At 54.0% G+C, this 23871-nt stretch overlaps 4 protein-coding genes across 4 annotated transcripts; 3 read left to right on the top strand and 1 right to left on the bottom strand.

Moving 5' to 3' along the window:
• Nucleotides 1–5014: 5014 nt before the first annotated feature.
• On the top strand, nucleotides 5015–6833 carry Junb (JunB proto-oncogene, AP-1 transcription factor subunit). Its single transcript, XM_055621170.1, has one exon. The coding sequence runs from the start codon at nucleotides 5317–5319 to the stop codon at nucleotides 6349–6351; it is 1035 nt and encodes a 344-aa protein (XP_055477145.1). The 5' UTR covers nucleotides 5015–5316; the 3' UTR covers nucleotides 6352–6833.
• A 3024-nt stretch (nucleotides 6834–9857) lies between these two features.
• Prdx2 (peroxiredoxin 2) lies at nucleotides 9858–14636 on the bottom strand. The gene is made up of 6 exons (XM_055621600.1): nucleotides 14510–14636; nucleotides 13945–14049; nucleotides 13698–13851; nucleotides 13022–13144; nucleotides 12756–12886; nucleotides 9858–10160 (listed from the first exon to the last, which is right to left on the bottom strand). Exons 2-6 carry the CDS (start codon nucleotides 14045–14047, stop codon nucleotides 10075–10077), a joined length of 597 nt encoding a protein of 198 aa, XP_055477575.1. The 5' UTR covers nucleotides 14048–14049; nucleotides 14510–14636; the 3' UTR covers nucleotides 9858–10074.
• A 167-nt stretch (nucleotides 14637–14803) lies between these two features.
• Thsd8 (thrombospondin type 1 domain containing 8) lies at nucleotides 14804–18011 on the top strand. The gene is made up of 3 exons (XM_055621601.1): nucleotides 14804–14976; nucleotides 16553–16755; nucleotides 17934–18011. The coding sequence occupies exons 1-2, from the start codon at nucleotides 14826–14828 to the stop codon at nucleotides 16747–16749; spliced, it is 348 nt and encodes a 115-aa protein (XP_055477576.1). The 5' UTR covers nucleotides 14804–14825; the 3' UTR covers nucleotides 16750–16755; nucleotides 17934–18011.
• A 34-nt stretch (nucleotides 18012–18045) lies between these two features.
• On the top strand, nucleotides 18046–23743 carry Rnaseh2a (ribonuclease H2 subunit A). The gene is made up of 8 exons (XM_055621598.1): nucleotides 18046–18346; nucleotides 18541–18612; nucleotides 18729–18855; nucleotides 18952–19039; nucleotides 21588–21725; nucleotides 21829–21916; nucleotides 23341–23464; nucleotides 23545–23743. The coding sequence occupies exons 1-8, from the start codon at nucleotides 18220–18222 to the stop codon at nucleotides 23684–23686; spliced, it is 906 nt and encodes a 301-aa protein (XP_055477573.1). The 5' UTR covers nucleotides 18046–18219; the 3' UTR covers nucleotides 23687–23743.
• Nucleotides 23744–23871: the final 128 nt, after the last annotated feature.

The following is a 23871-nucleotide window of genomic DNA, read 5'->3' as shown; positions in this document are numbered from 1 at the left end:
AGTTACCTTGGGTATTTTTTTTTATTTATTTTGGAGACAGGATCTCACTGTGTAGCCCTGGTTAGCCTGGAATTCAGTTTGTAGTCCTAGCTGGGCTAGAAGGCAAAGATCTGAGTTCCGAGGGCTGGGATTAAAGGCCTGTGCCACCATGCCCAGCCATAGCCATCTCTTAATAGACCTAACCAACAAGTGGAACATGAGGGGTGCAGAGACACATTCTCAGGGGGGTTTGGACAGACAGGTACTTAGTGTGGAGAGGCAGGAACAGGCCACAGCCCACATTCATGAACACATGAGCACCGTGACAAGCTGTAGCAAGTGATGCAGCCTGTTCATGAACCGCAGAGGGCTCATGCTCTCTCACGTACACATACAGCCAGCCATAGACCACATTAACACCACACAAAAGTCACACAGACCAGCCAGTCTTCGCTCTCTCTGCTCTCATTCTCATAAGCACATGCACACACATGGACCACGAAAACCAGACATAAGGTGTGCTCCTTCTTCCCCCGTCCCCGTCCACGTTTGGAGTGCATATGGAGACGTGGCTGGAGGACAGTAACAGGCCATACACACAGGCCAGCCATATAACCACACACAAACATTTCACACACATCAGGCAAAACATGTACCTTGTGCACACATACCAGACACAAATATGTTAGCCATATGCACGGTTAGAACAACACCATGTATAGCCCACCCAATAGGACACACACACACAAAGCAGAACTCAACTCTCACAAACAGGCCCACACCCCCTACAGGGTTGGACCAACACGTAGGCAGAAGCCCTGAGCAGGCCTCATGTACTCACACAGGCCCTAACAGGCCAGCCACACTTGCCCACCCCCCCACCCCCGCCCTCCATACACCCTTTGTGGGGCCCAGAGATCCCGGCACTTCCTCTCCCAACATCACCCCTACTTCCCCGCTGCTCTCCCGCTTCCTCTGCTGGGCAGGCTCAGTTGTTTTCTACTGATATCTCTCTTAAAGGGGACACCTTGGAGCTCGGGCCTCCAAGTCTTTGGCAGCTGGTGGGAAACTCCCTCTGGGCCCAGTTGAATCAGTGTGAGGATAGAGCACGTTTCCAAGAAGACCCAGCAACTTCCTCTCCAGATGAGGGGTGAAGGACCCCTAAAACCACAGAAGTGGGGGTGGGTGGCTGGCAGGCTGGGGCTTCCTAGACTTCTGGGATTGATTCTTAGCTTCTGGCCCAACCACCAGTCCACACCCAGGGGCAGGGACTGGAGACTGGGTGCTCTGACTTGCGGGTTCCTGCCCCAGCCTGCCCACTGGATGACTCATTAGGCAGCCCCCAGCCCAGTTTCCTGGTGGCAATCGTGGCACTGGTCAGTGGGGCCACGGAGGAGAATGGTCACCAAACTATTTATAAGAAGGAGAAGTCCGTGATGCCAAGACCAAAAGCCCCAGAGACCTGTGGGTGGGTGGGGGTGAACTTCCTCCCTATCTTGAATGGTAGCCCCTGGTCCCAGACCCTGGGATATGGGGAAACCTGGCAAAGACCAGGGTGCTGATGTGTAGCCCAGGCAGTGTGGGGGAGGGGACTGTCTTCACACCCTCCACACTGGGCAGGCCTGGCGCCAGCAGGGCTACTTGAGGAGGTGGCGCCCAGGCCACAAGAGTGAGAATGGTAGGGGCCTGAAACCGGCTGGACCAGCTGGGCCGGCTCTGCCCTCCCTGGCTTGTGTCTTCCCCACCCTTGCAAACACCCATGCAGAAAGTGTGAAGACCCCACAGTGGCATCATTGCCAGTATCGATTTTCTGTGCCCAACTCTACTTCTCCCTCTAGGGGGGAGGGGAAGAAAAAATAGACCTTTTGCAAAAAAAAAAAAAAAAAAAAAAAAAAAACCCACTCAGCTTTGTATGTCGCCAGTACTGCATAAATGCCCGTTGCACCATTCAGGAGGTCGAGAGCTCTGATTTTATACAGCTCTGACTGAGTACCAAGTCTAGAACTTCTTGCTCTGAGACAGGATTAAAGGCCCTTCATTTCCGTGCCTCAACTTCTCATTTGTTAGATGGAAATACACACACCATGAAACTGCCTGGATCATTGGAAGTAGCCAACGACGGACTTTATGTAAGCCACTTTAGAACAGTGTCTGGCCCACAGTAGGGACCATATAAGTGTTAGCTATTAAAATAATAATTACTATTTCTCAGACAGACTGTCTGCCTGTCTTAAGTATCTCCCAGTCTCCATGTCTGCAGAAGACCAACCTGGCCCCCTCTGTCTCTCTGGGTGTCTCCCCTTGTCTTGCCTCCTTGCCCCCAGCCACCCACTCTCTTCCCTTTCGACCCTCCTTGGGCAGACCTGGCCTCTCTCCAGGACTTTGCTCTGGCCTAGCCAGCTCAGCTGTGGCATGGTGAGTCAGTGTGGCCTCCTGGCCAGTGGGACAGGCAGGTTGGCTTCCCAACATGTTGCCCTCTGTTCTACCCTGGCCCCAACGCTGCGGCCAGTACCCCCTCAGGCCAGGCCACATGTCAGCTGCAGTTATTAGCATGGGCAAGAGACACAGGCCTGGCAGCATGCCCGCAGACTCAGCGGCTTCTGGAATCTCCCTTGAGACTGTGGTGGGGGAGGGGAGCTCTTCAAACAAGGGCAAGATGGGAGGGAGCACTAAAGGGTCACAAGGATCCTTCAAAGACTGGGATGTCCCCAGCTCCTTCCTCTCTAATGCCCCTACTCTGTTGGACTTCCCCTGTGTCCTTCATAGCTGTTTCTCTTTTGCCTCTTTCGATTTCCTTCTCTGTGCCATACTAGGTAAGTGCTGACTCTTCTACTTACCCCTTGCCCTTAAGCTTCTCCCCAAAGAAGCCTCCTTTATCTTACCAGAGACCTGAGAGCCTGAGGAAGGAAGAGACTGGACTCTCACCCGTCCCTCTGGTGGCTCCTACACTAGGTGAAGTTCCACCTACCTAACTGGAAGTCTTGCTATTTAAACCTGTCCTTTGCCATTGCTGGGCAAGGGCCTGTGGGTTCTTCCTTTTTTTTTTTTTTTTCTTTGTGATATTTGCCCTTTTACTTGGGTGGGAAGAAGGTCCACAGATAAGGGAGACACCTTAGTAAGGGGAGGTGACATTCTTTTAGGTATTCTGCGTAGTGAAAGGTACCTCACCCCCGACTGAAATGGAAGTACAGATGAGAAGAGTATCAAAAGAAACGAATGGGGAAAGGGGACCCTAGAGCTTCTGGCAGAAGGGAAGGGCACATACCCAGGGGAGGAGGCAGCCCTGTACCAGCCTGCCCAGGCGCCGGGGCTGCCTGAAAGCACCATCCCGCCCCCTCCGCGCCCTGACGGGCCGGGGGCAAAGTCCGACCCAGGCCCGCGGGCAGGCGGGGACCTGCCAGGCTGGGTCCGACCAGGCCGGGCGGGACAGGACTCAGCCCCAGAGTTGTTCCGAGGGGCTGGGCCAGGCCGCCGGGGGGCGGAGGAGGGGGGCCCGGGGGTGGCGGTCGAGGCTGGTCCGGACTAGCCGTCCGGGGGCCTGGGCGCGCCCTGGGACCTGGCAGCTACCTCGGGTTCCTGGCTCCTACTTTGCCGCCCCAAGACTGCACTGGTCCCACCTCTTCCTGTGCCCTAATATGGATGGTGGGGAGAAATTCAGGGGGCTGCCCCGCCCCCATCTAATTCGCGGACTCCAGCCTGTTGCCTTGGTGACGAGGCCCCGCTCCCAGGCTGCACCCCCCTCCAGCAGGTCAATGGAACTGTCCTCGAGCTGCCGGGCTCAGTAGTCACCGGTAGTTGCAGGCCGAACCATTACTAGATGGGGGAGAACAGACTGTGACTAGAGGCATCTGTCGCGGTGACTTCCTCAGGGGTCGCCTGCTCGGGTACCTTTTCCCAGGCGCAGAATTTGGCGGGGCCCAGGGCAGGGCGCACCGTCCCCTAGGCTCACAATGACGAGACAGGGCCGGGCTCTTTCCCCTCGGGGCTGTTGCCACACTTCCTGCCTCGGCTCTCTTTCCCTAGCCTGTTTCTAAGGAAGGGAGTGGGGTTGGGCGACCGCGCCCCAGCTCTCCCGCCCCGTCGGCCCTCCAAAAGCTGACAGGATATCGGGCGAGCCCAGGGTGACTAAGGGAGGGCTTTGGGTTAAGGTAAAGGGTATGCAAGTGCCTAGAGACCACTCACGAGGTACAACCCCTTTGGTAAAAGTCCCTCATGGCTGGGATCCTCCGAGTCATCTTCTCTCTCAGGCAGATCTCAGATGGCCTCCGGTCGTCACATTTATAGCTTAGACCTTTTAAACGCTCCATCAGATTTCTGCAAGTGACCACAGGGACCCCCAACCTCTGGTACATAGGTTCCCATCTTTCACTCCTTCTATTCCACGTTCCCAGGATCCTTGATCACGCTCTGCATATCTAAACTGCCCTCTCCGAAATTCCTTCCCTTTTCCACGTATGGGAGAACCCTCAGCCTCATCTACAGACTCCAGAACCCCTACTCTTTTCTTGTACAATAGCTACCCGAGCCCCGCTTCCTGACCCCTTCCTCCCACCTGTGACAGCTCCAGCCCTTCGAGCCCTTTGAACCGGGGACCATGGTTATTTCCTAGGTCAAAGGTTTACAATTCCTCCCTGTTGGTCCCTTCCCTGTTTCCTGGGGTCTTCTAGTGTATTGTCAGTCCCCAAGCCACAGCTACTCTGGGTCCCGCGAGACTTTTCCGGGTATATCCCGAGGCACTCCCTCTTCACTAGCTGTGTATATCCAACTGGGTGTACTCCCGCAGCGCTAGCCCCTGCGTGCCTCGGCCCCTCAGCATCCCTTCGCTTGAGTGTCTCCGTCGCCCCTCCCCCTGCAGCCGCGCAGAGCCACCCGGCTCGTGGCCGCTGTTTACAAGGACACGCGCTTCCTGACAGTGACGCGAGCCGCCTCCTCCCCTTCCCCACGCTCTAGGAGGGGGCCGCGGGGGCCTGGCTCCCGCGTCGGCCAATCGGAGCGCACTTCCGCAGCTGACAAATTCAGTATAAAAGCTTGGGGCTGGGGCCGAGCGGTGGGGACCTTGAGGGTGGCCAGGCCAGCTTTGGATCCTGCGGGGAGCGGGGAGCTGAGGGGAGCGACGCCGAGGAGCGGGCGCACCACGGAGGGCGAGACAAGCTCCGGAAGCCCGGCAGCGCTTTCTCGCACAGCTGCCAACTGGCCGCTGCCGACGGTCTCCAGCTCCCGAGGACGCGCGACCGGACACCGAGCCCCGCCGCAGCCGAGGACAGCTCGCCGCTCGCCGCAGCGAGGCCCGGGGCGGCCCTTCAGGGGGACCTTTCCCAGACCGCCCGGGCCGCCCGGATGTGCACGAAAATGGAACAGCCTTTCTATCACGACGACTCATACGCAGCGGCGGGATACGGTCGGACCCCTGGCAGTCTGTCTCTACACGACTACAAACTCCTGAAACCCACCTTGGCGCTCAACCTGGCGGATCCCTACCGGGGTCTCAAGGGCCCCGGAGCGCGCGGTCCAGGCCCAGAGGGCAGTGGGGCGAGCGGCTTCTTTTCGGGTCAGGGTTCAGACACGGGCGCATCTCTGAAGCTAGCCTCCACCGAGCTGGAGCGCTTGATCGTCCCCAACAGCAACGGCGTGATCACGACGACGCCCACGCCTCCGGGACAGTACTTCTACCCCCGTGGGGGTGGCAGCGGTGGAGGTACAGGGGGCGGCGTCACCGAGGAGCAGGAGGGCTTTGCGGACGGCTTTGTCAAAGCCCTGGACGACCTGCACAAGATGAACCACGTGACGCCCCCCAACGTGTCCCTGGGCGCCAGCGGGGGTCCCCAGGCCGGGCCCGGGGGCGTCTACGCCGGTCCGGAGCCGCCTCCCGTCTACACCAACCTCAGCAGTTACTCCCCCGCCTCTGCACCCTCTGGGGGCTCCGGGACTGCCGTCGGGACGGGCAGCTCGTACCCGACGGCCACCATCAGCTACCTCCCACATGCGCCCCCCTTTGCGGGCGGCCACCCGGCGCAGCTCGGCCTGAGCCGCGGCGCTTCCGCCTTCAAGGAGGAACCGCAGACCGTGCCGGAGGCACGCAGCCGCGACGCCACGCCGCCCGTGTCCCCCATCAACATGGAAGACCAGGAGCGCATCAAAGTGGAGCGAAAGCGGCTGCGGAACAGGCTGGCGGCCACCAAGTGCCGGAAGCGGAAGCTGGAGCGCATCGCGCGCCTGGAGGACAAGGTGAAGACGCTCAAGGCCGAGAACGCGGGGCTGTCGAGTACGGCCGGCGTCCTGCGGGAGCAAGTGGCCCAGCTCAAGCAGAAGGTCATGACCCACGTCAGCAACGGCTGCCAGCTGCTGCTGGGGGTCAAGGGACACGCCTTCTGAGCGCGCCCCTCACACGGACACCCCGGCCTGGGAGGCTGGGCGCCCGCCCCCGCCGGGTGAGGCGGCAGGCCGCAGGCCCTCCCCGGAGGCCTGGGGCGCCGCGCACACACTGGACTCCGGCCCGCCCGCCCGCGCCCGGCCCTTTCACCTCGACGTTTACATGGCTCCCTTCCGGCGTATTTTGTATGGTTTTTTTTTTTTTTTCTGGAGAGAGACTGAATTCATATTGAATATAATATATTTGTGTATTTAACAGAGAGGGGAGAAGGGGGCTATCGCGGCGGAGCTGGCCCCGCCGCCTGGTACTCAGCCTGCCGGGACACTGGGGAGGGACCTCCGCCCCCTGCCCTCCCCCTCTGCACAGTACTGTGGAGAAGAAACACGCACTTCGTGTCTAGAGTCTATTTTAAGATGTGTTTGTGTGTGTGTGTTTGACTTTTTATTGAATCTATTTAAGTAAAAAAAAAAATTGTCTTTATTAATTTCTGTGGTCGTCTTTCTTCAAGCCGGGAGGGCTGGGAGAAGAGCAGGCCGCCGCGCCCGCTGCCGTCCGCCGCTTGCTCCGACCGCCCGTCCCGAGCCCCGGCGGCGCGGGCCGCGGCGGGGACAAAACGCCAGGACACGGCGCGGACTGTGCGCTCGGGCGAGCGCCCCGCCCGGCGCGCAGGGGCTTTCCCCGTGACGCGCCGGAAGCGCTGCCCATATATGGGCCTATCGGGCCCTGTGACGCCAGCGCGGTCTCCGGGCAGATTCCGGGAACCCCCTCCCCCGCTCTGCCGGGCAGGGCCGCGGCGCCGGGAAGGGGGCCGGGATTTTCCCGGGCGGCCGGCTCTCCCGGCGCGGAAAGCCCCAGGCCCGGGTCCAGCGCGCCGCGGCGGGAGGGCTGCGCGCTGCTGCCCTGGAGCCGCCCAGCGGCTTTCAGCAGGCCGGCGCCCGAGCTGCGCCGCGCCCACGCCCCCTCCCCGGACCCGACCCTGGCGGAGAGTGACTGCGGCCTCCCTGTTAGCTGCCGACGCCGGCAGGGCAACTCCCGCCAGGAAGGGCGGTGCCCGCCTGCCAGTGTCCCCCTCCCTTGTGCCAGGCCAGAAGCCGGCGACTGCCAGGTCTGGTCCTGTCCGGGCAGTTGTTTGGGCAGCTGGTGCCGCCACAGCCCGCTCCCCCGCGGCTGAGGTGGAAGTTCAAAGCTGCTGGTTGCTGGTGGCATCTGGCTGGAAGCTGGAAGACCGCAGCTCAGAGAAAACCGTACCACTCAGCTGGTACCAAGGAATAAAGTGAACCGGCCTCAACCCTGGCTATAGGCTACATAGTAAGTCTCTCTCTCAAAACAAAACGAACAGAACCCGAGCCCAACCAAACAAAACTCTGAGACAACTTGGGCCACACTGCAGATAGAAAAATAAATAAATAAATAAGCAGACAGGAGTAGGTGTGATGTGATGGCATAGCAGGTAAAGGCGCTCGCCACCAAGCCTGAGTGCCTGAGTTTGATCTCTGGGTCCAGGGGAAGAATCACCCACCTTCAATTGCCTTCCAGCACACACACACACACTCATATTTTTCTAAAAGATGTATTTTGTGTATGAATTCTGTGTCTGTATGTACACCTGCATACCAGGAGGGATTAGATTCCATGAGAGGTGGTTGTGAGCCATCATACGGTTGCTGGATTTGAACTCAGGGCCTCTGGAAGAGTAGCTCTTAGCTGCTGACCCACCTCTCCAGCCTATGCTCAGGAGTTAAGGGCATGTACCACTGCTATTTCAGAGCTTTTAAGTTTGCTTTTCTGGCTTACAAACCCCTCTAACTCGAGTTTCAGGGTATGCAATGCCCTCTCCTGGCTTCCACAGGCACTGCATTCTCACAAGCACAACAAAACCACAGCTTTTCTCTCTCTCTCTCTCTCTCTCTGTTTCTCTGTGTAGCCGTGGCTGTTCTGGACTCGCTTTGTAGACTAGCTGTCATCTAACCACAGCAATACATTTGCCTCTGCTTCGCCGAGTGCTGGGACTAAGGGCTGGGCCACCACGACCGACTGACACTCTGTTTTTTTTAAGTGAGCTAGGTTATGGAGTATCAGCTCAGGGGGCCTGCTGGAGCAGGGCAGGCTACATGATGTACAGAGTGTGTGTCAACTTTGCAACAGATCTGGTAGTGTGGAGACCCTGAACAAAACAGTTTGGGTCAGAGGGAACAAAGTCATCTGAACAGCCCAAAGAGTGTACCTGAAATGGAATGAACCACAGTGGGTGGATGACCTCAAGGGAGGCCCAACCAGGGGCTTTGAGAATACACTAAATTCCAAGTGTGGGACTCGTGGTGGAGGGCTTACATGCTGTTCAAGCGGCCCTGGATTCCATCTCTAGCAGGGGTAAAAAGAGGGGACATGATTCCAAAGGGGATGAATGGCTTCCAGAAGGTATTAATACTAGGACCCCAAAATAAGTGAGCTGACAAATACAGGCACTAAGATACACAAGTAAAAGCTCAGCTGAGGCTGAAGGAATGATAGGTTGAGGACTCTGGTGTCAAAACATAAATAAAAACAAATGCCTAGATCCCTGTTTTGTGAAATGAGAGTAGAACTCAGAATGGCAACACCACTGGAGTACATGGAGTCAACAAACCCCTGAAGCCTAACCACACCCTTCTGCCCGAGGAGGCAAACACACAGCTCCTCTCAGTGAAGCCCTGCTGGCTCAGAACCTTGGTCTCACTCTCATGCCCAAAGTACTGGAAGGAAATGGGCCAGAACCTAGAACTTCACATCCGCGAACTCACATGGTGATGTTAGTTTTTATTCCCACCCAATGAGGAGACTCTGTGACGATCATAGCTGTTAAAAAGTGTTTTATGGCTGGGCAGTGGTGGCTCACACCTTTAATCCCAGCACTTGGAAGGCAGAGGCAGGAGATCTCTGAGTTCGAGGCCAGCCTGGTCTAGAGAGTGAGTTCCAGGACAGCCAAAGCTACAAGAGTGTCTAGAGGAAAAACCCTGTCTGGAAAAAAATAACAACAACAAAAAAGTCTTATGGCTGATGGCAAGATGTGGGCCTAGTCTAGAGAGACAGGGTCCAGGGGAAGTAAACTGCCGACCACTATTTTGGTTGCTTGTTTGAAAAGATATTTTATGTCTGTACCTGTTCTGCCTGTGGAATTGTGCACGCCTGGTGCGGCAGGACAAGAAAAGGGTGTTGGAACTGGAGTTAAGGAAGGTTGTAAGCCACCACGTAAGTGCTGGGAATGGAACGAGGGTCTTCTGCAAGAGCAGCAGCTGCTCTTAACTGCTAAACCATCTCTCTAGCCTCATTACTTATTTGGTGTTGTCGCCCTCCGTGTCCCCCCACCCATCATGTCCCACCACTCTCAGGCCATGGAGTAATAGAGCACTGAATAGTGAATGCGATAATGCCTCCACCTGGTGGTGAAGAGAAGTAATTACAGGGTGAATAGCAGGAGCAAAAGTGTGAAGACGACTGGCGTCAACTGCTACCTAGCACACCACCAGACTTACACTGTCCCTAATACTTTATTGGTTTCCCTGGACCTGCACACAGCTGGGTGGGCTCAGGGCAGGGGTGGGTGGGTAATGAGCTAGCCTTGGCCCGGCCTCCAGCCCCTTCACAGTGTGTGGAGGAAGGCCTGGCCTTTTCCGGGCCAGCACAGGAGATCCAGGCAGGGGCACAGGCGAGAGCCAAGACTTGAGGCTCACAGGCGTTTCGCCGTCTCAGTTGTGCTTGGAGAAGTATTCCTTGCTGTCATCCACATTGGGCTTGATGGTGTCACTGCCGGGCTTCCAGCCAGCAGGACAGACTAGAAAAACACACAAGGATGAACACGTGAGGCTCAGCTCCACCATCAAGGTCGGGGACAAACAGTCCATATAAGAGCCCAGACTGCACAATGAAAGACTGGAAGCAAAGGCCAGGGTTCCGGACTGCATTGGACAGAAGCCTTCGCTCAGTTCTCTAGCTGACATTTTTCTGTTCCATGGATCCCAGGCTGGCCTTGAACCCATGGTGGTCCTATCTTAGCCTTCTAACTGCTGGGATCACAGATGCATATCACCACGCCCAGCTCCAAATTCTTTCTCTTTATTTTACCTAGAATTTGAGCCTTCGGTCTTGTCCAAGCCAGGCAAGCATTCTATGCCCAGCTGTGGCTCAGCCTTTTTTTTTTTTTTTTTTAAGGGTTTTCTGAGCTAGGTGGCGAATGCCTGCAATCCAAGGGTCAGAAGCAGATCTCTGTGAGTTCAAGGCCAGCATGGTCTACAAAGTGAGTAATCCTGTCTTGAAAAACGGAAATAAACAAACAAATAAATAAATAAATAAATAAAATAAAGCAAGCGGGGAGTTCTGGCTGACCTACAACTTTCTCTAAATCAGGCTAGCCCCAAACATGCACTGGTCCTCCTTCCTCTGCAGCCTGTGTGCTGGGCCTACAGGCGTGTTCCACCACACTTAGCCCAGGCTGGCCTGGAGACCCCCCTGCTCTCCTCCTAAGTGCTGAGATCACACACCCTCTTCAGTTCACCCTCTGTCAACCTTAACCCTGCTAAGCTTTGCACCTGTGGTCAGTGTCCCCTTCCACGCGAGCAGGTGCAGAGACTGGGCTGGAGGTATGGCTCAGTGAGAAAACACTTGTGTATGTTTGAGGCTTTGCTTTGATCCCTAGCATACACACCTACACAAAGAATTTTTAACAGAGGGGAGCACAGTATCTTGTGCCTTTAATCCTAGCACCGGGGAGGTAGAGGGAGGCAGATCTCTCTGAATACAAGGCCACCTCACTCTACACAGCTATCTACTGGCCAACATGCATACTGAAGCCCTTTCTTAAAAGATAAAATAAAAACAGGGGAGGTGTAGACTCTAACCTAACTAAGAATAACTTGGGATGCTTCCTCTTCCTTTTTTTTTTTTTTAACAATTTATTCATCTTATATCCCAATTGTAGGGCCCCCAACTCCTCCCAGTACCACTCTCCTTCCCTCTTCCCCTTATCCCCTTCTCCCAGTCCACTGAAAGGGGGAGTTCTCCCCTATTGCCATCTGCCCATTGCCTGTTAAGTCTCATCAAGGCCATATTGCCAGGGGGAAGTGATCAAAGAGCAGGCAACCGAGTTCATGACAGAGGCAGCCCTTGCTTCCCTTACTCAGGAACCCACATGGAGACTGAACTGCCAATTGGCTACATCTGAGCAGGGGGTCTAGGTTCTCTCTCTGAGTCCTGGGCACTGGGCTCAGGCTTTTTTGGCTTTTTTGGGTCTCCTTGTGGAGCTCCTGTCCCCTCCATGTCCTTCTATCCCCTTCTTCTTCCATAAGACTCTTGGGATGCTTCTTAAATACCCTTTTTTTTCTTTTTCTTTTATTTTTTCTATTGATTGTTTGATTGACTGAGCTAGGTCCTCATGTAGTTTCGGATGACCCTGAAACTCTGACTTTCCTCACGTAGTGCTGGGGTTACAGGTGTGCACCACCATGCCCAGTTTCACGCTGTCCTGGAGACTAAACTCAGGGACATATGAATGGCAAGCCAGCACCCTACAAACTAAGTCAAATTCTGCCTGAAATCCTGTGGGTAAGCCTATTAATGCACTTTTAAAAATCATTTTGTTTTTGTTGTTGCTGTTGAAGAAAAGGTCTCATTCTATATCACAGGCTGGCCCTGACCCTGTTTCAGCCTTCCTCTTGCCTCCGTCTTCCCAGTATTGAGATGACAAGCATGAGTCAGCATACCTAGCTCAAATACCTTCTGTAGACCTCTATCAGCTCCCAACTCTTTACCTTTGTATACTGTGTACCCTGACCCCTGCCCTATCCTAGACATTCCCTGCAAGCAAAGAACTGAATTCTGTATGGGGCTTTTTATTTTTTTAATTTTATGTGTTTGTTTTGTGTGTGTGTGTGTGTGTGTGTGTGTGTGTTTAAAGGTGTGTGCCACAATACTATATTCTATCCATTTGATCACTTCTACCATCAGGACCTAAGAACCTATCTTGATAACAGTCTTTTTATTTATTTTTAATTTTGTGCTGTCTGTGCACCATACATGTGCTTGGTGCCCGAAGAGGTGAGCATTGATGTGGGTGCTGGGACTAGAACCCTTAACCACTGAGCCAACTGTCCAGCCCATCATGTATGTTTATCCATGTACCATGTGGTTTTCTAGTACAGGAGGGCAAAAAAGGGCACCAGATCCCAAGACTGGAATTATAGATGCTTATGAGCCACCATGTAGATGCTGGGAATCCAGCCCTGGCCCTCTGGAAGAACAGCTGCTGAACCATTTCTTCAGCCCTTGTATGGGGCTTTAACATCTATCCCTCAAAGATGTGAGCGCAGACAGTTAGCGCCTGCATGCTGGGCCAAATGCAGAGGAGGGCTCCCATTTGTGAATATCCACTCACCTTCCCCATGCTCATCTGTGTACTGAAAGGCCTGGACTAGGCGGAGAGCCTCATCCACAGATCGTCCCACAGGGAGGTCATTGATTGTGATCTGGCGAAGGATACCCTTGGCATCGATGATAAAGAGGCCCCTGAAGATGGGAAGGTCCACAGTGAGGAGCTGGGAGACGCCCCAGGGTCAGGAACACCCACCCACCACCACAGTGGTCGGCCCCTTTAGCCTGGAGGTAGGTGTCTCAGGGGCTGGGCTGAGGTCCCCACTGTACCTGTAAGCAATGCCCTCATCATTTTTCAAAACGCCGTAATTCTGGGACAAGCTTTTTGTCACATCAGCAAGCAGGGGGATGTTCAGGGGGCCCAGGCCTCCCTCCTTCCGTGGGGTGTTGATCCTGAGGGTGAGAGACAGGGTTGTGGCAGGATGCCCAGGACAGCAGAATTCTCCCCTGGGGCCTCCAGTGTGATAAAGGCTGGAGTGGGGGTACTGGAAGCAAGAGATAAAGGCTTAAAACAAGGCTGGGCCACCCCACCCACCACACCCTGGGGATGGCGGTGAAGCTGGGAGGGTGGCCCAGACAAAGCTCCGACTTGGAATGGCTCCACTTGTCTCCGTGGCCCCAGTACCGGGCTGTGGGGACTCCTACATTAAAGTTAGCCAGCGGCAGTGACAGAGCCTGAGGCTTGGAACTGAGCTAGTTCTGAAAGGGGGGGGGGTGTCCCGCCATTATCTAGTTCTGGTCTAGCATCATAACCCATTAAGACTTGGGAACTAGTGTTTTCCCTCCCAGGAAATATGGCAAGGCAGCCTGTCTCCTGAGAACTCGAAGCATCTGCAGTCTCCTGTGCCTTCCAACTTGTGCCAAGTGCGTTACTGTCAGTAAGGGCGTGGTGTCCTGAATTTGTGCTTTCCTCATCCTCTCTGCCCCCCCCCCCCAAGCCCCATACCACGCCAGGTGGGTGAACTGCGAGTCCACAGACACCCCGAGCACCTCGCAGCCCAGCTTTCGGAAGTCCTCGGCATGGTTGCTAAAAGCGATGATCTCCGTGGGGCACACGAAAGTGAAGTCCAGGGGATAGAAAAAGAGGACCACGTACTTCCCTAGGGAAGAGCCGAACGGAGAGAAGTTAGTTCCAGACGTGGCCTCGGTCCCCTCCTGGTCCCCCCCTCCTGGTCCCCCTCCGGCGGCCTCACCTCTGTAGTCAGAAAGCTTGATTTCCTTGAAGGCGCCATCCACCACCGCGGTGGCCGTGAAGTCAGGGGCCGGCTTTCCGATCTGCGCGTCGCCGGAGGCCATGACTGGAAGCAGAGACCCACGCAAAGCTTGTCAGACCCTTTGTCTTGCCTTCCCAAGGTCACCCTTGGGGCTGAGCCTAGACACTGAATCCGAGGGACGCAAGAAGCAGAACTAATATTCACCCTCCTAGTACCAGGTCTGCAAGGCCTCTGGAGTCCCGCCCCCCCAAACAGGCACGAGTGATGGGGTCACCGCTGCTACCCCAATTATGGAGTCAGTCCGAGGGAAGGGAGGGGGACGCGAGCCCCTAGCTCCAGGACTGGATGGCTAGGCCAAGAGCGAGGGAACGAGCTCAGCAATCCGGCCTGCAAGCCAGGAATTGGGCCTTGTTTTCCACCACGCAAGGACAAAGGCGGCCACCATAGAGCATGAAAAACAAAGGCTGCCATCAGGGAGGTAGAGATAGGGCCAGAACCACACCAGTGGGCTCTTCCCGCTGTTGTGCATTCTGGGTTTCCATACCTGCGTGGACGCGAGCTGGACACGCGGAAGACCAGACTCCACAGGAAACAGAACAGAGACCTCAGAGCCAAAAGAGCTCTAGGCCCACGAGCCTTTTATGCTCGGTCCAAACCACACTGTGCAGTGAGCGGGGAGGTGGGCGGGACAGCGCCGCGGTCGGATCCATTGTGCCTGCAGAGGGGGACCGCGGGGCCGGTCCACGTGCTTGCACAAGGGTTGGCTGGGGTGTGCCCTTAGGGACGCCGGGATTGTCTGTGCTGTGGGGTCCGCGCGGGCCTGGCCCCGGGAGCGCGCTGGGGTCGGTTGGAGTCCGGGCATGGCCCGGAGCCGCCTGGCTCTGCTGCTGCCAGCACTGGTGCTCTCAGGTCTGGTGTCCCTTGCCCAGATCTACCCGGACTACCAGTACTTTGGCCAGCTGGGTGAAGGTGACACCTGGGAGCAGCTGAGGCGAAAGGGTAAACCAGCAGGTGGTGGGAGTAAGGATTTGGAAAGCCTCCAAAGGCCTCCCTTGGCCAGCCCGCTACAAACAGACCCTCTTTGGCTGCGTTCAAATCTCTGCTCAGCTCAGCACTGGCGATGTCCCCAGGGACTGGCCACTTTTTTCTGAAAGTGCTGGTTTCTCATCTCTGAGTTGTTTTTGTTTTGTTTTGTTTCAACTTTACTGAAATTTTACTGCTATGCCCCAACAGAGCATCACCTTTTGTTCTCCGCATCTTGCTCTGGTAATATACACTGGCAGTCCGTTGTCGGGAGAGGAGACAATAAACAACCTATAAAACCTAGCGTTAGGAGGGGTGGAGACGGGGTGGAGACAGAGAAACTGTCCAGTCAGCTTGAGAAGCCAGCAAAGGTGTGGTGAAGACGGTAGTGAGCAATACAGCTGGAATGACTAGCAGAGTGAAAATTGCAAAGACTGGGAGTCAGTGTCCCAGCGAGAGGGAACAGCAAGCACAGAGGCCCAGAGGCCTAAGGGAAGAATGGGTAAAGGTAGGTGTCATTTTGCAAAGACCTGCTGAAGAAGGGTGTGAGGCCCCAGCTTTGAGTTCCTCTAGGCAGAAAGAGCTCTGATAAGGGTTGGGGTTGCACTCTTGGCCCAGCATGCGTGGACCCTCCCCCAGAACTGCATACGTCACTAGCATTGCACACCTAGCATTTGGGAGGAGGAGGACTCAGTCGATCCGAAGTCAAAGTCATCAAAGAAATTGGAAGCCAGCTTGGGAGAGATGAGGCTCTGGGGTTTTGTTGTTATTTTGTTTTTAAAAAACAAGAGAGGGGGATACAAAGTGAATAAATTGTAATAAATTAAGCAAACAAACAAACAAAAAGGAGCCATACAGGCATGGTGGCTCACGCCTCCCTCTGGGAGGTAGAGGCAGGAGGATTGCTGTGAGTTGGAGGCCAGCCTGGTCTACAAAGTGAGTTCAGGACAGCCAAGGCTACACAGAGAAATCCTGTCTTGGAAAAAAAAAAAAAAAAAAGGAAAGAAAGAAAGGAGTCCTGTGAATGGGTAGGTCAGTGGCAGTAGAGCACATGACTAGGTGTGTGAGGCCCTGAGTTAAATAGTCTCTTTACATTTAAAGAAAAAAACAAAAACAAAACAACTTGTAGCTGCTCCTAAGCATACAAATTACTTTGTTGCTACAAGTTAGCACAGCACCAGGGGCTTTAAGTACATCCATTATGTCAATTATATCATTTAACTTCCCATCTGTCAGCCCTGCTACTCAGGCGCCACTGGGCCTGCTAGGTAGGCCCATGATCAAGTCCCTGAGGACAAGAGTCAACTTTGGATGTCAGGTGTGCAGGACCAGGAGTCCACACTCCCAGCTGAGCCGGCTAGCAGAGATTAGAGGGGTCGGTTTGTAGCTGTGGCAAACTGTGTCGGTTTGAAAGAGCGGCTTGCTCTCCCTAGACCTCCTGCACAGAGGCACAGTTCTCACTACGCTATTATGCTCCTTATCTTTGTCCCTCCCTGGACAAATCCCTGGTTAAGGGGTTAATTCCCCCACCTGGGTTTTCATGTCCACCCTCCATCTGCAGTAGTGGAAGACTCATTTCTAGGCCCGTGGGGGAAGTGGCGTTGTTTTTGCCATCTGGGTAAACAAGGACGCAGCCGTCAGGTGCTGCGCACAGCACCAGTCCCCATGTTCATGGACCGAGAGAACCTGTTCCAGATGAGGCCATGCCGGCAACAGGATTGTTCATCTTGCTCCCGGACAGACTGCAACTGGAGGGCCTGAGCAGAGGTGAGCCATAGAGGAGGAGGCAGTCAATAGAGAAGCTGGTCAGACTGGCTAGCAGATCCAGGAGTGGGCAGGGAGGCAGTGGGCCGGGAGGTGGTGGTGGCTGGTTTGAGGTGAGTACTGGGGTCCAAAGGCTGCAGCTTGGGGAGCAAGCAGCTGATCTCACACCCAGGAGCCTGACAGCCAGGAAGAAGGCAGGAAAGGCTGGTGGGGGTGAGCCCTGTGGAAGGTTCAGGCCTGTGATTCAAGGCAGAGGCAGGAGAATCAAGAGTTCAAAATCAACCTGGGCTACATAGCAAGGTCAAGGCCATTTAAGGCTACTTGAGATCCTGTCTTAAAAAAAAAAAAAACAACAGAAAAGGAAAGGGTTGAAGATGGTAGCACAAAAGAGGCAGGTGATAGAGGAACCAGGACTTAGAGGGCAGCCATGACTTTGATGAGAAACAAGATTCCACACAAAAGGACATGTGTCTCATTGACCAAGAAAACAACAGAGGAGTGTGGTTGGAGGAGCAGAGGGGTCTGGGAGATGTGGGCTTCCCTACGCTATCAGAAGCAGGGGAGGAGTGGGGGATGGGGAGAGGGCAGGGAGAAGCCTGCATGACCGGTGGTAGAGAAGGCTTTCCTTCAGCAAGATGGCATGGAACAGGTCCTGGAGGCAGCAGTGTCCCTGAGAGCTATTAACCAGAGAGGCTTTGAGGAAATCAGAAGGCCTAAGCCCCGAGGAGTATGGGACACCTGGTACTAGGAGCATAGGAAATGTGTGAGGAGGCACTGTGAGGCAGAGGCAGGTGTACCTCTGTGGTTCAAGGTCAATCTACACAGCAAGTTCTAGGCCAGCCAGGGGGACACAGTGAAAAGGTGGCAAAAAAAAAAAAAAAAAAAAAAGGTGTGGGGAGACATAGCCGTGGCCAGTACAAACCTGAATGGCAGGTAGGAGACCAGTGTTCTGCCAGTGCAAAGATAGCTGACCTTTTAAACTTCCAAAAAGTTCAGATGAGCGTGGGCTGGTAATCCCAACATCAGGGAGGTGGTGGCAGGAGGATTATGAGTAGAAGGTCATACTAGGCCTAGAGAGATCAGCCTAGGCTTTATGAGAAGCCGTCTCAAAAAAAAAAAAAAAGAAAACAAAAAAACACAAAGTCAACTGAACTACATCTTAATTTCTCTTTATACTTCAGTCACTGAGGGCCAGGCTCCAGAGGCCACGGGGCGGAGCTTGCAAAGTGACCCCGCCCGCCCTGGATTTCAAACCACGCCCTTGGTGGTAGCCCTCGAAGACTACAATTCCCAGCAGAAAGCACGGAAGCGACGACCACGCCGACCGCGCCGGCGTGGGCGGCGGGGGCGGGTCCCACGCGCCGATTGGTCAGCATCAAGAGCGGCTTCAGTGTTCTCGGAAAACGCGCGCTGGGGTCTGCGCCTCAAGTATTGTTTTCTACAGTTGTTGGCTGTCGCCGAGGCGGCATGGATCTCACCGAGCTGGAGAGGGACAATACGGGCCGCTGTCGCCTGAGCTCTCCTGTACCCGCCGTATGCCTCAAGGAGCCGTGCGTCTTGGGCGTTGATGAAGCGGGCCGGGGCCCTGTGCTTGGTGCGCCCCGGGGCCGGGGGTGACAAGGGTAGAGGTTGCAGCGGAATGGGAGTGGGATCATGCACGGCCTTGGGATTCGGGAGTGATAGTGGGATGGCCCTGGGCCTAGGTGATGATGGAACAAGGCAGGTGGCTTTCAGGCGCTCACTGGTTGGAACCCTGCTCTCAGAAATCTTGACTTCCCTCCTCCCAAGGCCCCATGGTCTACGCCGTCTGTTACTGCCCCCTGTCCCGCCTGGCAGACCTGGAGGCCCTGAAAGTGGCAGGTGAGGCTGTGCTGAAAGTTTGCACGCGGGGTGCCAGGGTATGTGCGGGAGGGCAGTGGGGGAAGCAGGAACCGAAAGAACTAGCTTCTCCGCTTTTCTTTCAACTTTCTTCTCAGACTCAAAGACCTTGACGGAGAACGAGCGGGAGAGGCTCTTTGCGAAAATGGAGGAGGACGGAGACTTTGTGGGTTGGGCTTTGGATGTTCTGTCTCCAAACCTGATCTCTACCAGCATGCTTGGGCGGTGAGGGGCCCCAGAGTGGGTGGCCGAAGAGCAACGGACACAGGCTGGCTTGTGCTGCAGCTGGGCGGTGTGACTAACCCGTGTCTCTAACCGCAGGGTCAAGTACAACCTGAACTCCCTGTCCCACGATACAGCTGCGGGGCTGATACAGTATGCACTGGATCAGGGTGTGCGTGTCACCCAGGTGAGCTGTTGATAGAAGGCGCTCTGGAAGATTGAAGCTTAGCGTGAAGTCCTGGTTTCCACCCCAGGAGGCTAGAGATAGTGGAGGAGGGTGAAGTGGGACTTCAGGGCATATAGAGATGCTGTCCATGGCTCATGCCTGTTGCAAAAGCATAAGTACAAAGGCCATGGTGGCCTGCGCTCAGAAGGTAGAGACAGGCAGGATTCTGTGTTGCAGACAGACAGGCAGACATAGTGAGGCCCTGTTCAAAACAAGTGTGAAGACCTGAGTGTGAGTCCATAGCATCCAAATGTAAAGCCAGGCTTAATGACACAAACCTTCAGCCCAGGGGCCAGGAAGGATGTTGGTTGAGGTTTTGTTAGCTAGCCAATCCAGCTGAATTGGTGAGCTCTGGGTTTAGTGAAAGACCTTGCCTCAAAAAACAAAACAAAACAAACAAACAAACTAAAGCTAGAGAGATGAGAGGGTCTGCTCTGGGTTAGATTCGAAGTGCCCAAAGAGTGGCTCAGAGGTTAAGAGCACTGGCAGAGTTCAGTTCCCAGCAACCACATGGTGGCTCACAACCATCTGTAATGAGATCTGGTGCCCTCTTCTGTCATGTACATGCAGACAGAACATTGTATACATAATTAAAATAATATAATAATAAAAGTCTAACTCCTGTTCCAGGGCATCCCATGCCCTCCTCTGGCCTCCTCAAGCAATACACCCACACATAAAAATTTTTAAAGAAATTAAAGTGTATATTGATTGTTTAAGAAAAGAAATAGCTGGGTGTGGTGCACGCCTGTAATCCCAGCACTCAAGAGGCAGAGGCAGGTGGAGCTCTGAGTTGTAGGCCAGCCTGGTCTACAAAGTGAGTCCAGGACAGCCAGGGCTACATAGAGAAACCCTGTCTCACCCACCCAACCCCCATAAAAAGAAGAAGAAAACTTCAGGGGCTGTTGAGATGGGAGGCCTGACCTGGGTTTGATCCTTCCATGTGGCAGAAAAAGAACTGATTTCCAAAAGCTGTTCTGTTACTTCCTGCACGCTGTGGAAATACACACCCTCAGTACAACAAATAAATGTCAATTAATTTTTTTTTCTCTTGTTTAGTCATATTTGGGCGTTTTGCCTGCATGTGTGTCTGTGTACCAGATGAGTATCTGGTGTGCACAGAGGCCAAAAGACGGTATGGCTTCCCTGGAACTGGAGTTACCAACAGTTGTGAGCTCCTGTCTGGGTGGTGGGAACTGAACCTGGGTCCTCTGAAAGAGTGTTCATAACCCCTGAGCCATTTCTCTAGCCTTGTTAAAAATAAATAAATGAATGAATGAATGAATGAATGAATGAATGAATGAATGAATGAAATCAGATGGATATGGCCTGACTTGGTAGCTTATACATTTTATCCCAGTTGTTGGTTTAGTTTTGTTGTTGAGACAGGGTCTGACTGTGTATCTCTGGCTGGACTTGAACTCACAGAGATCCAGCTACCTCTGCACCGCCACCCTGGCTTTAAAACTGTTTACTGTAGCCTGGCTCCAGAGCAGCTTTTGAAGAGCAGTGGAGGAAAACCCCTACCCCCTGGCACACCAATACACATGTGTAACCCAGTGCGCATACTTACTCAAGACAGATGGGATCAGAATGAGGGTCAGTGTAGCCGGTTGCAGTGCCGCCTGCACCTGCACCGTAGGACCGGAGCTTACCGCGGCACCACGGTGGGTATTTAAGAACGCCTGAAAGTCTTGCGTTCAGTCCACGGAGAACCGGCTTCCTGAGTTGCCCACTGACTCCCACGGCTTGTCCCTCGTGCGTGCTGTCCCTCGCATCCTGATCTCTGCCTCCTCCATCTTCCAAGTGCTGGGATGACTTGCCTGTGCCACCAAAGCTAGGAATGAGGTCCTGGGGATGGAACCCCGGCTTTGGGCATGCTAGACAAACACTGTACCTCCTGAGCCATATCCCCAGCCCAAGTTTAAGGATTCCCGTGTTGGGTGCTCACTGCCTTGTCCTCAGTCTCTAGGAAAACACAGTGACCACTAATTGCTCAAAGGCAATAACATGATTAGAGAAAGCATATCTTGTTTTAGGCCAGCATTCGTCAACCCGTGTGTCTCGAGCCCTTTGGAGATTATATATCGGATTTCCTTCGTATCAGACATTTACATTATGATTCATAATAGTAGCAGAATTACAGTTACGAAGTAGCAGTGAAATAATCTTATGGTTGGGGGTCACCCCAGCATGGGGAGCTGTATTAAAGAGTTGCAGCACTCAGAAGGTTGAGAACCACCGCTTTAGGCAGTGCTGTATATGAAACAGCTGTCTGCCTATTGGGGGACTCTGCCACTGAGCTAGACTTAATCCTGCCCCATTCAGGGTAAAACACCTACACACATACAATTAAATAGCATTGGGCTGGTGGCTTAGTGGAGTATTTGTGTAGCACGTGAGGCCCTGGGAGTCCTCAGTAGAGTAGGAGTCTGCATATTTTACAGTTGTTTTGCCTGCTGTTTGTTAAATGATTGTATTTCTTCTCCCATGTTTCCGTCACTGGCAGGTATTTGTGGACACTGTAGGAATGCCAGAAACATACCAGGCCCGACTACAACAGCGCTTTCCGGGGCTGGAGGTGACGGTCAAGGCGAAAGCAGACTCCCTCTTCCCTGTGGTCAGTGCTGCCAGCATCTTTGCCAAGGTTAGCATCCTGCTGGCCAGGGCTCACTCCAGCATTTCCCTTGTGTAGGGGCAGGCAAGATTCCTAAGAGGAAGGCAGCTCTGAGCTACTGTCTTGCCTGCAGGTGGCTCGGGACCGGGCTGTGAAGAACTGGCAGTTTGTGGAGAGTTTACAGGATCTGGACTCTGATTATGGCTCAGGCTATCCCAATGGTGAGTTGTGATCCAGGCCCTCTTGGGATGAGCTTTCTTCCCTTTCCTCCTTCAGCCCACTGCATTTCTCTCTCCTTACCCCCTGCAGCATATGCTTGCCTTTAACTTTGTGTGTAGGCCAGGCTGGCCTCTAGCTTTGCTGTTCTTTTCTCTAATTTTTAAAAACTCTTTTTATAATACTCAGGAGGTGAGGTAGCAGAATCTCTGTGAACTTGAGGTGATCCTGGTCTACATAGTGAGCTCCACAGCAATAGCTAAGGCTATGGAGAGAGGCCCTATCCCCCCCACCAAAAAAACAAACAAACAAACAAACAAAAAAATCCCATTTTACATGTATCGATGTTTTGCCAGCTTGTATTTTTGTGCCCCATTTACATGTCTGGTGCCTGCAAAACACATGGTACATATATGTAAAATGTATGTGTGTACATAAATATATATTAAGATTTATTTATTACGTTTATATTCTGCCTGCATGTATGCCTGCAGGCCAGAAGAGGGCACCAGACCTCCTTATAGATGGCTATGGGCCACCGTGTGATCGTTGGGAATTGAACGCCCAGTGCTCTTAACTGCTCTTAACCATCTCTCTAGCCCAAAAGAAAATATTTTTAAAAAGCAAAATGGGGGCTGGAGAGCTGGTTCAGTGGCTACGAGCACTTGCTCTTGCAGAGGACCAGAGTTCACTTCCCAGCACTCACTGGGCAGCTCACAGCTGCTGTATCTCCAGGTCCAGGGGATCCAATCGCCTGCCAGGGCACCCGCACTCACACACACACAGACACACATGTACACATAGTAAAATTTAAAAAAACTAGAAGGAGTGTGGGCCAAGGATTCACTTCATGCTCTCTCCATGACGAGACTCCTTTAGGGGAGGGTAAAGCTCCAGGCCGGCCGCTGCCGGGCCAGGGTGAGGAGTCAGCGCTCAGTGGCAGAGTGAGCTCACCGTGCATAGGGCCTGCATTCCACCCACCGCACAATTTCAAAGAGGAAAAAAAGTTAGGCCCAGCACTGTGGGGCTTTTTCTTTTTAAATCCTCCCAGCAGGAGGGGATAGGATCACAAGTTTGAGGCTAACCTGAACAAGACCCTGTCTCAAACAAAAAACCCAGTGTGGTAGCTTATCCTTGTAGCTTAGGGAGCTGTCTCAGAAGCGCTCCCAAAACTTCTTGAGCACTGGTGGGACACAGGGTCGGGGTGGGGGCCGGACCACACCTGCCTGTGCAACTTAGGAAGTGTCTTGATACACAAGGAGAAGCCAAAGACACCATTAATCTCAGCACTCCGGAGGCAGAGGCAGGCAGACGGGTGGGCAGCCTGGACTACACAGTGGAACTCGGTCTCTGGAAGAAAAGTAGAGGAGCTGCGGTGACTGGCGTGTCACCTGCCGCTCGGGTGCTGTCATTGCCCCCCTCACCCTAGATCCCAAAACGAAAGCCTGGCTGAGGAAGCACGTGGACCCTGTGTTCGGCTTCCCCCAGTTCGTCCGCTTCAGCTGGAGCACAGCCCAGGCCATCCTGGAGAAGGAGGCAGAAGGCATCACCTGGTTCGTAGCTGAGAGCACAGCGGAGGGGTCATTCGCTTAGCCCAGTGGAAAGTGGCTGGGGTCACTCCTCTCTCTCACAGGGAGGACTCCGCACCTGAGGAGGACCCTGAGCAACCTGGAAGGATCACGTCCTACTTCAGCCAGGGCCCTCAGGCCTGCCGCCCTCGGGCCCCCCACAGATACTTCCAGGAGCGAGGTCTGGAGACAGCGAGCAGCCTCTAGAAGCAGTGTGTGTACCTGCCCCTCTTTGCCAGGAATTAAAGCCATTCAAGAAGTGAATGGTGTGCTTTGTGGCCTAGGGCCGATAGCAGTACAGCTATGGCTAGCAGCTGATTCATCAAACAGAACACGAGTTTCTAGATGCTGTAGCTTGATTTTTTTTTTTTTTTTTGTTTTTTTTTTTTTTT

Source organism: Psammomys obesus, unplaced genomic scaffold (assembly GCF_907164565.1).
Source record: "Psammomys obesus unplaced genomic scaffold, mPsaObe1.curated_primary_1811, whole genome shotgun sequence".
Classification (NCBI taxonomy): Eukaryota; Metazoa; Chordata; class Mammalia; order Rodentia; family Muridae; genus Psammomys; species Psammomys obesus.
The sequence above is the reverse complement of the archived record's forward strand: the minus strand, read 5'-3'. Positions and strand labels throughout refer to the sequence as shown.

What these genes read in the sequence shown, in the direction of transcription:
- Junb (XM_055621170.1), top strand. Translation starts at nt 5,317, where the DNA reads ATGTGCACGAAAATGGAACAGCCTTTCTATCACGACGACTCATACGCA.
- Prdx2 (XM_055621600.1), bottom strand. Translation starts at nt 14,047, where the DNA reads ATGGCCTCCGGCGACGCGCAGATCGGAAAGCCGGCCCCTGACTTCACG. An exon ending in GATGAGGGCATTGCTTACAG is followed by an intron (nt 12,887 to 13,021) that starts GTACAGTGGGGA and finishes TCCCATCTTCAG; the next exon opens with GGGCCTCTTTATCATCGATG. An exon ending in CACAGATGAGCATGGGGAAG is followed by an intron (nt 10,161 to 12,755) that starts GTGAGTGGATAT and finishes GTGTTTTTCTAG; the next exon opens with TCTGTCCTGCTGGCTGGAAG.
- Thsd8 (XM_055621601.1), top strand. Translation starts at nt 14,826, where the DNA reads ATGGCCCGGAGCCGCCTGGCTCTGCTGCTGCCAGCACTGGTGCTCTCA. An exon ending in GCGAAAGGGTAAACCAGCAG is followed by an intron (nt 14,977 to 16,552) that starts GTGGTGGGAGTA and finishes CATCTGCAGTAG; the next exon opens with TGGAAGACTCATTTCTAGGC.
- Rnaseh2a (XM_055621598.1), top strand. Translation starts at nt 18,220, where the DNA reads ATGGATCTCACCGAGCTGGAGAGGGACAATACGGGCCGCTGTCGCCTG. An exon ending in GGAGGCCCTGAAAGTGGCAG is followed by an intron (nt 18,613 to 18,728) that starts GTGAGGCTGTGC and finishes CTTTCTTCTCAG; the next exon opens with ACTCAAAGACCTTGACGGAG. An exon ending in TCTACCAGCATGCTTGGGCG is followed by an intron (nt 18,856 to 18,951) that starts GTGAGGGGCCCC and finishes CTCTAACCGCAG; the next exon opens with GGTCAAGTACAACCTGAACT.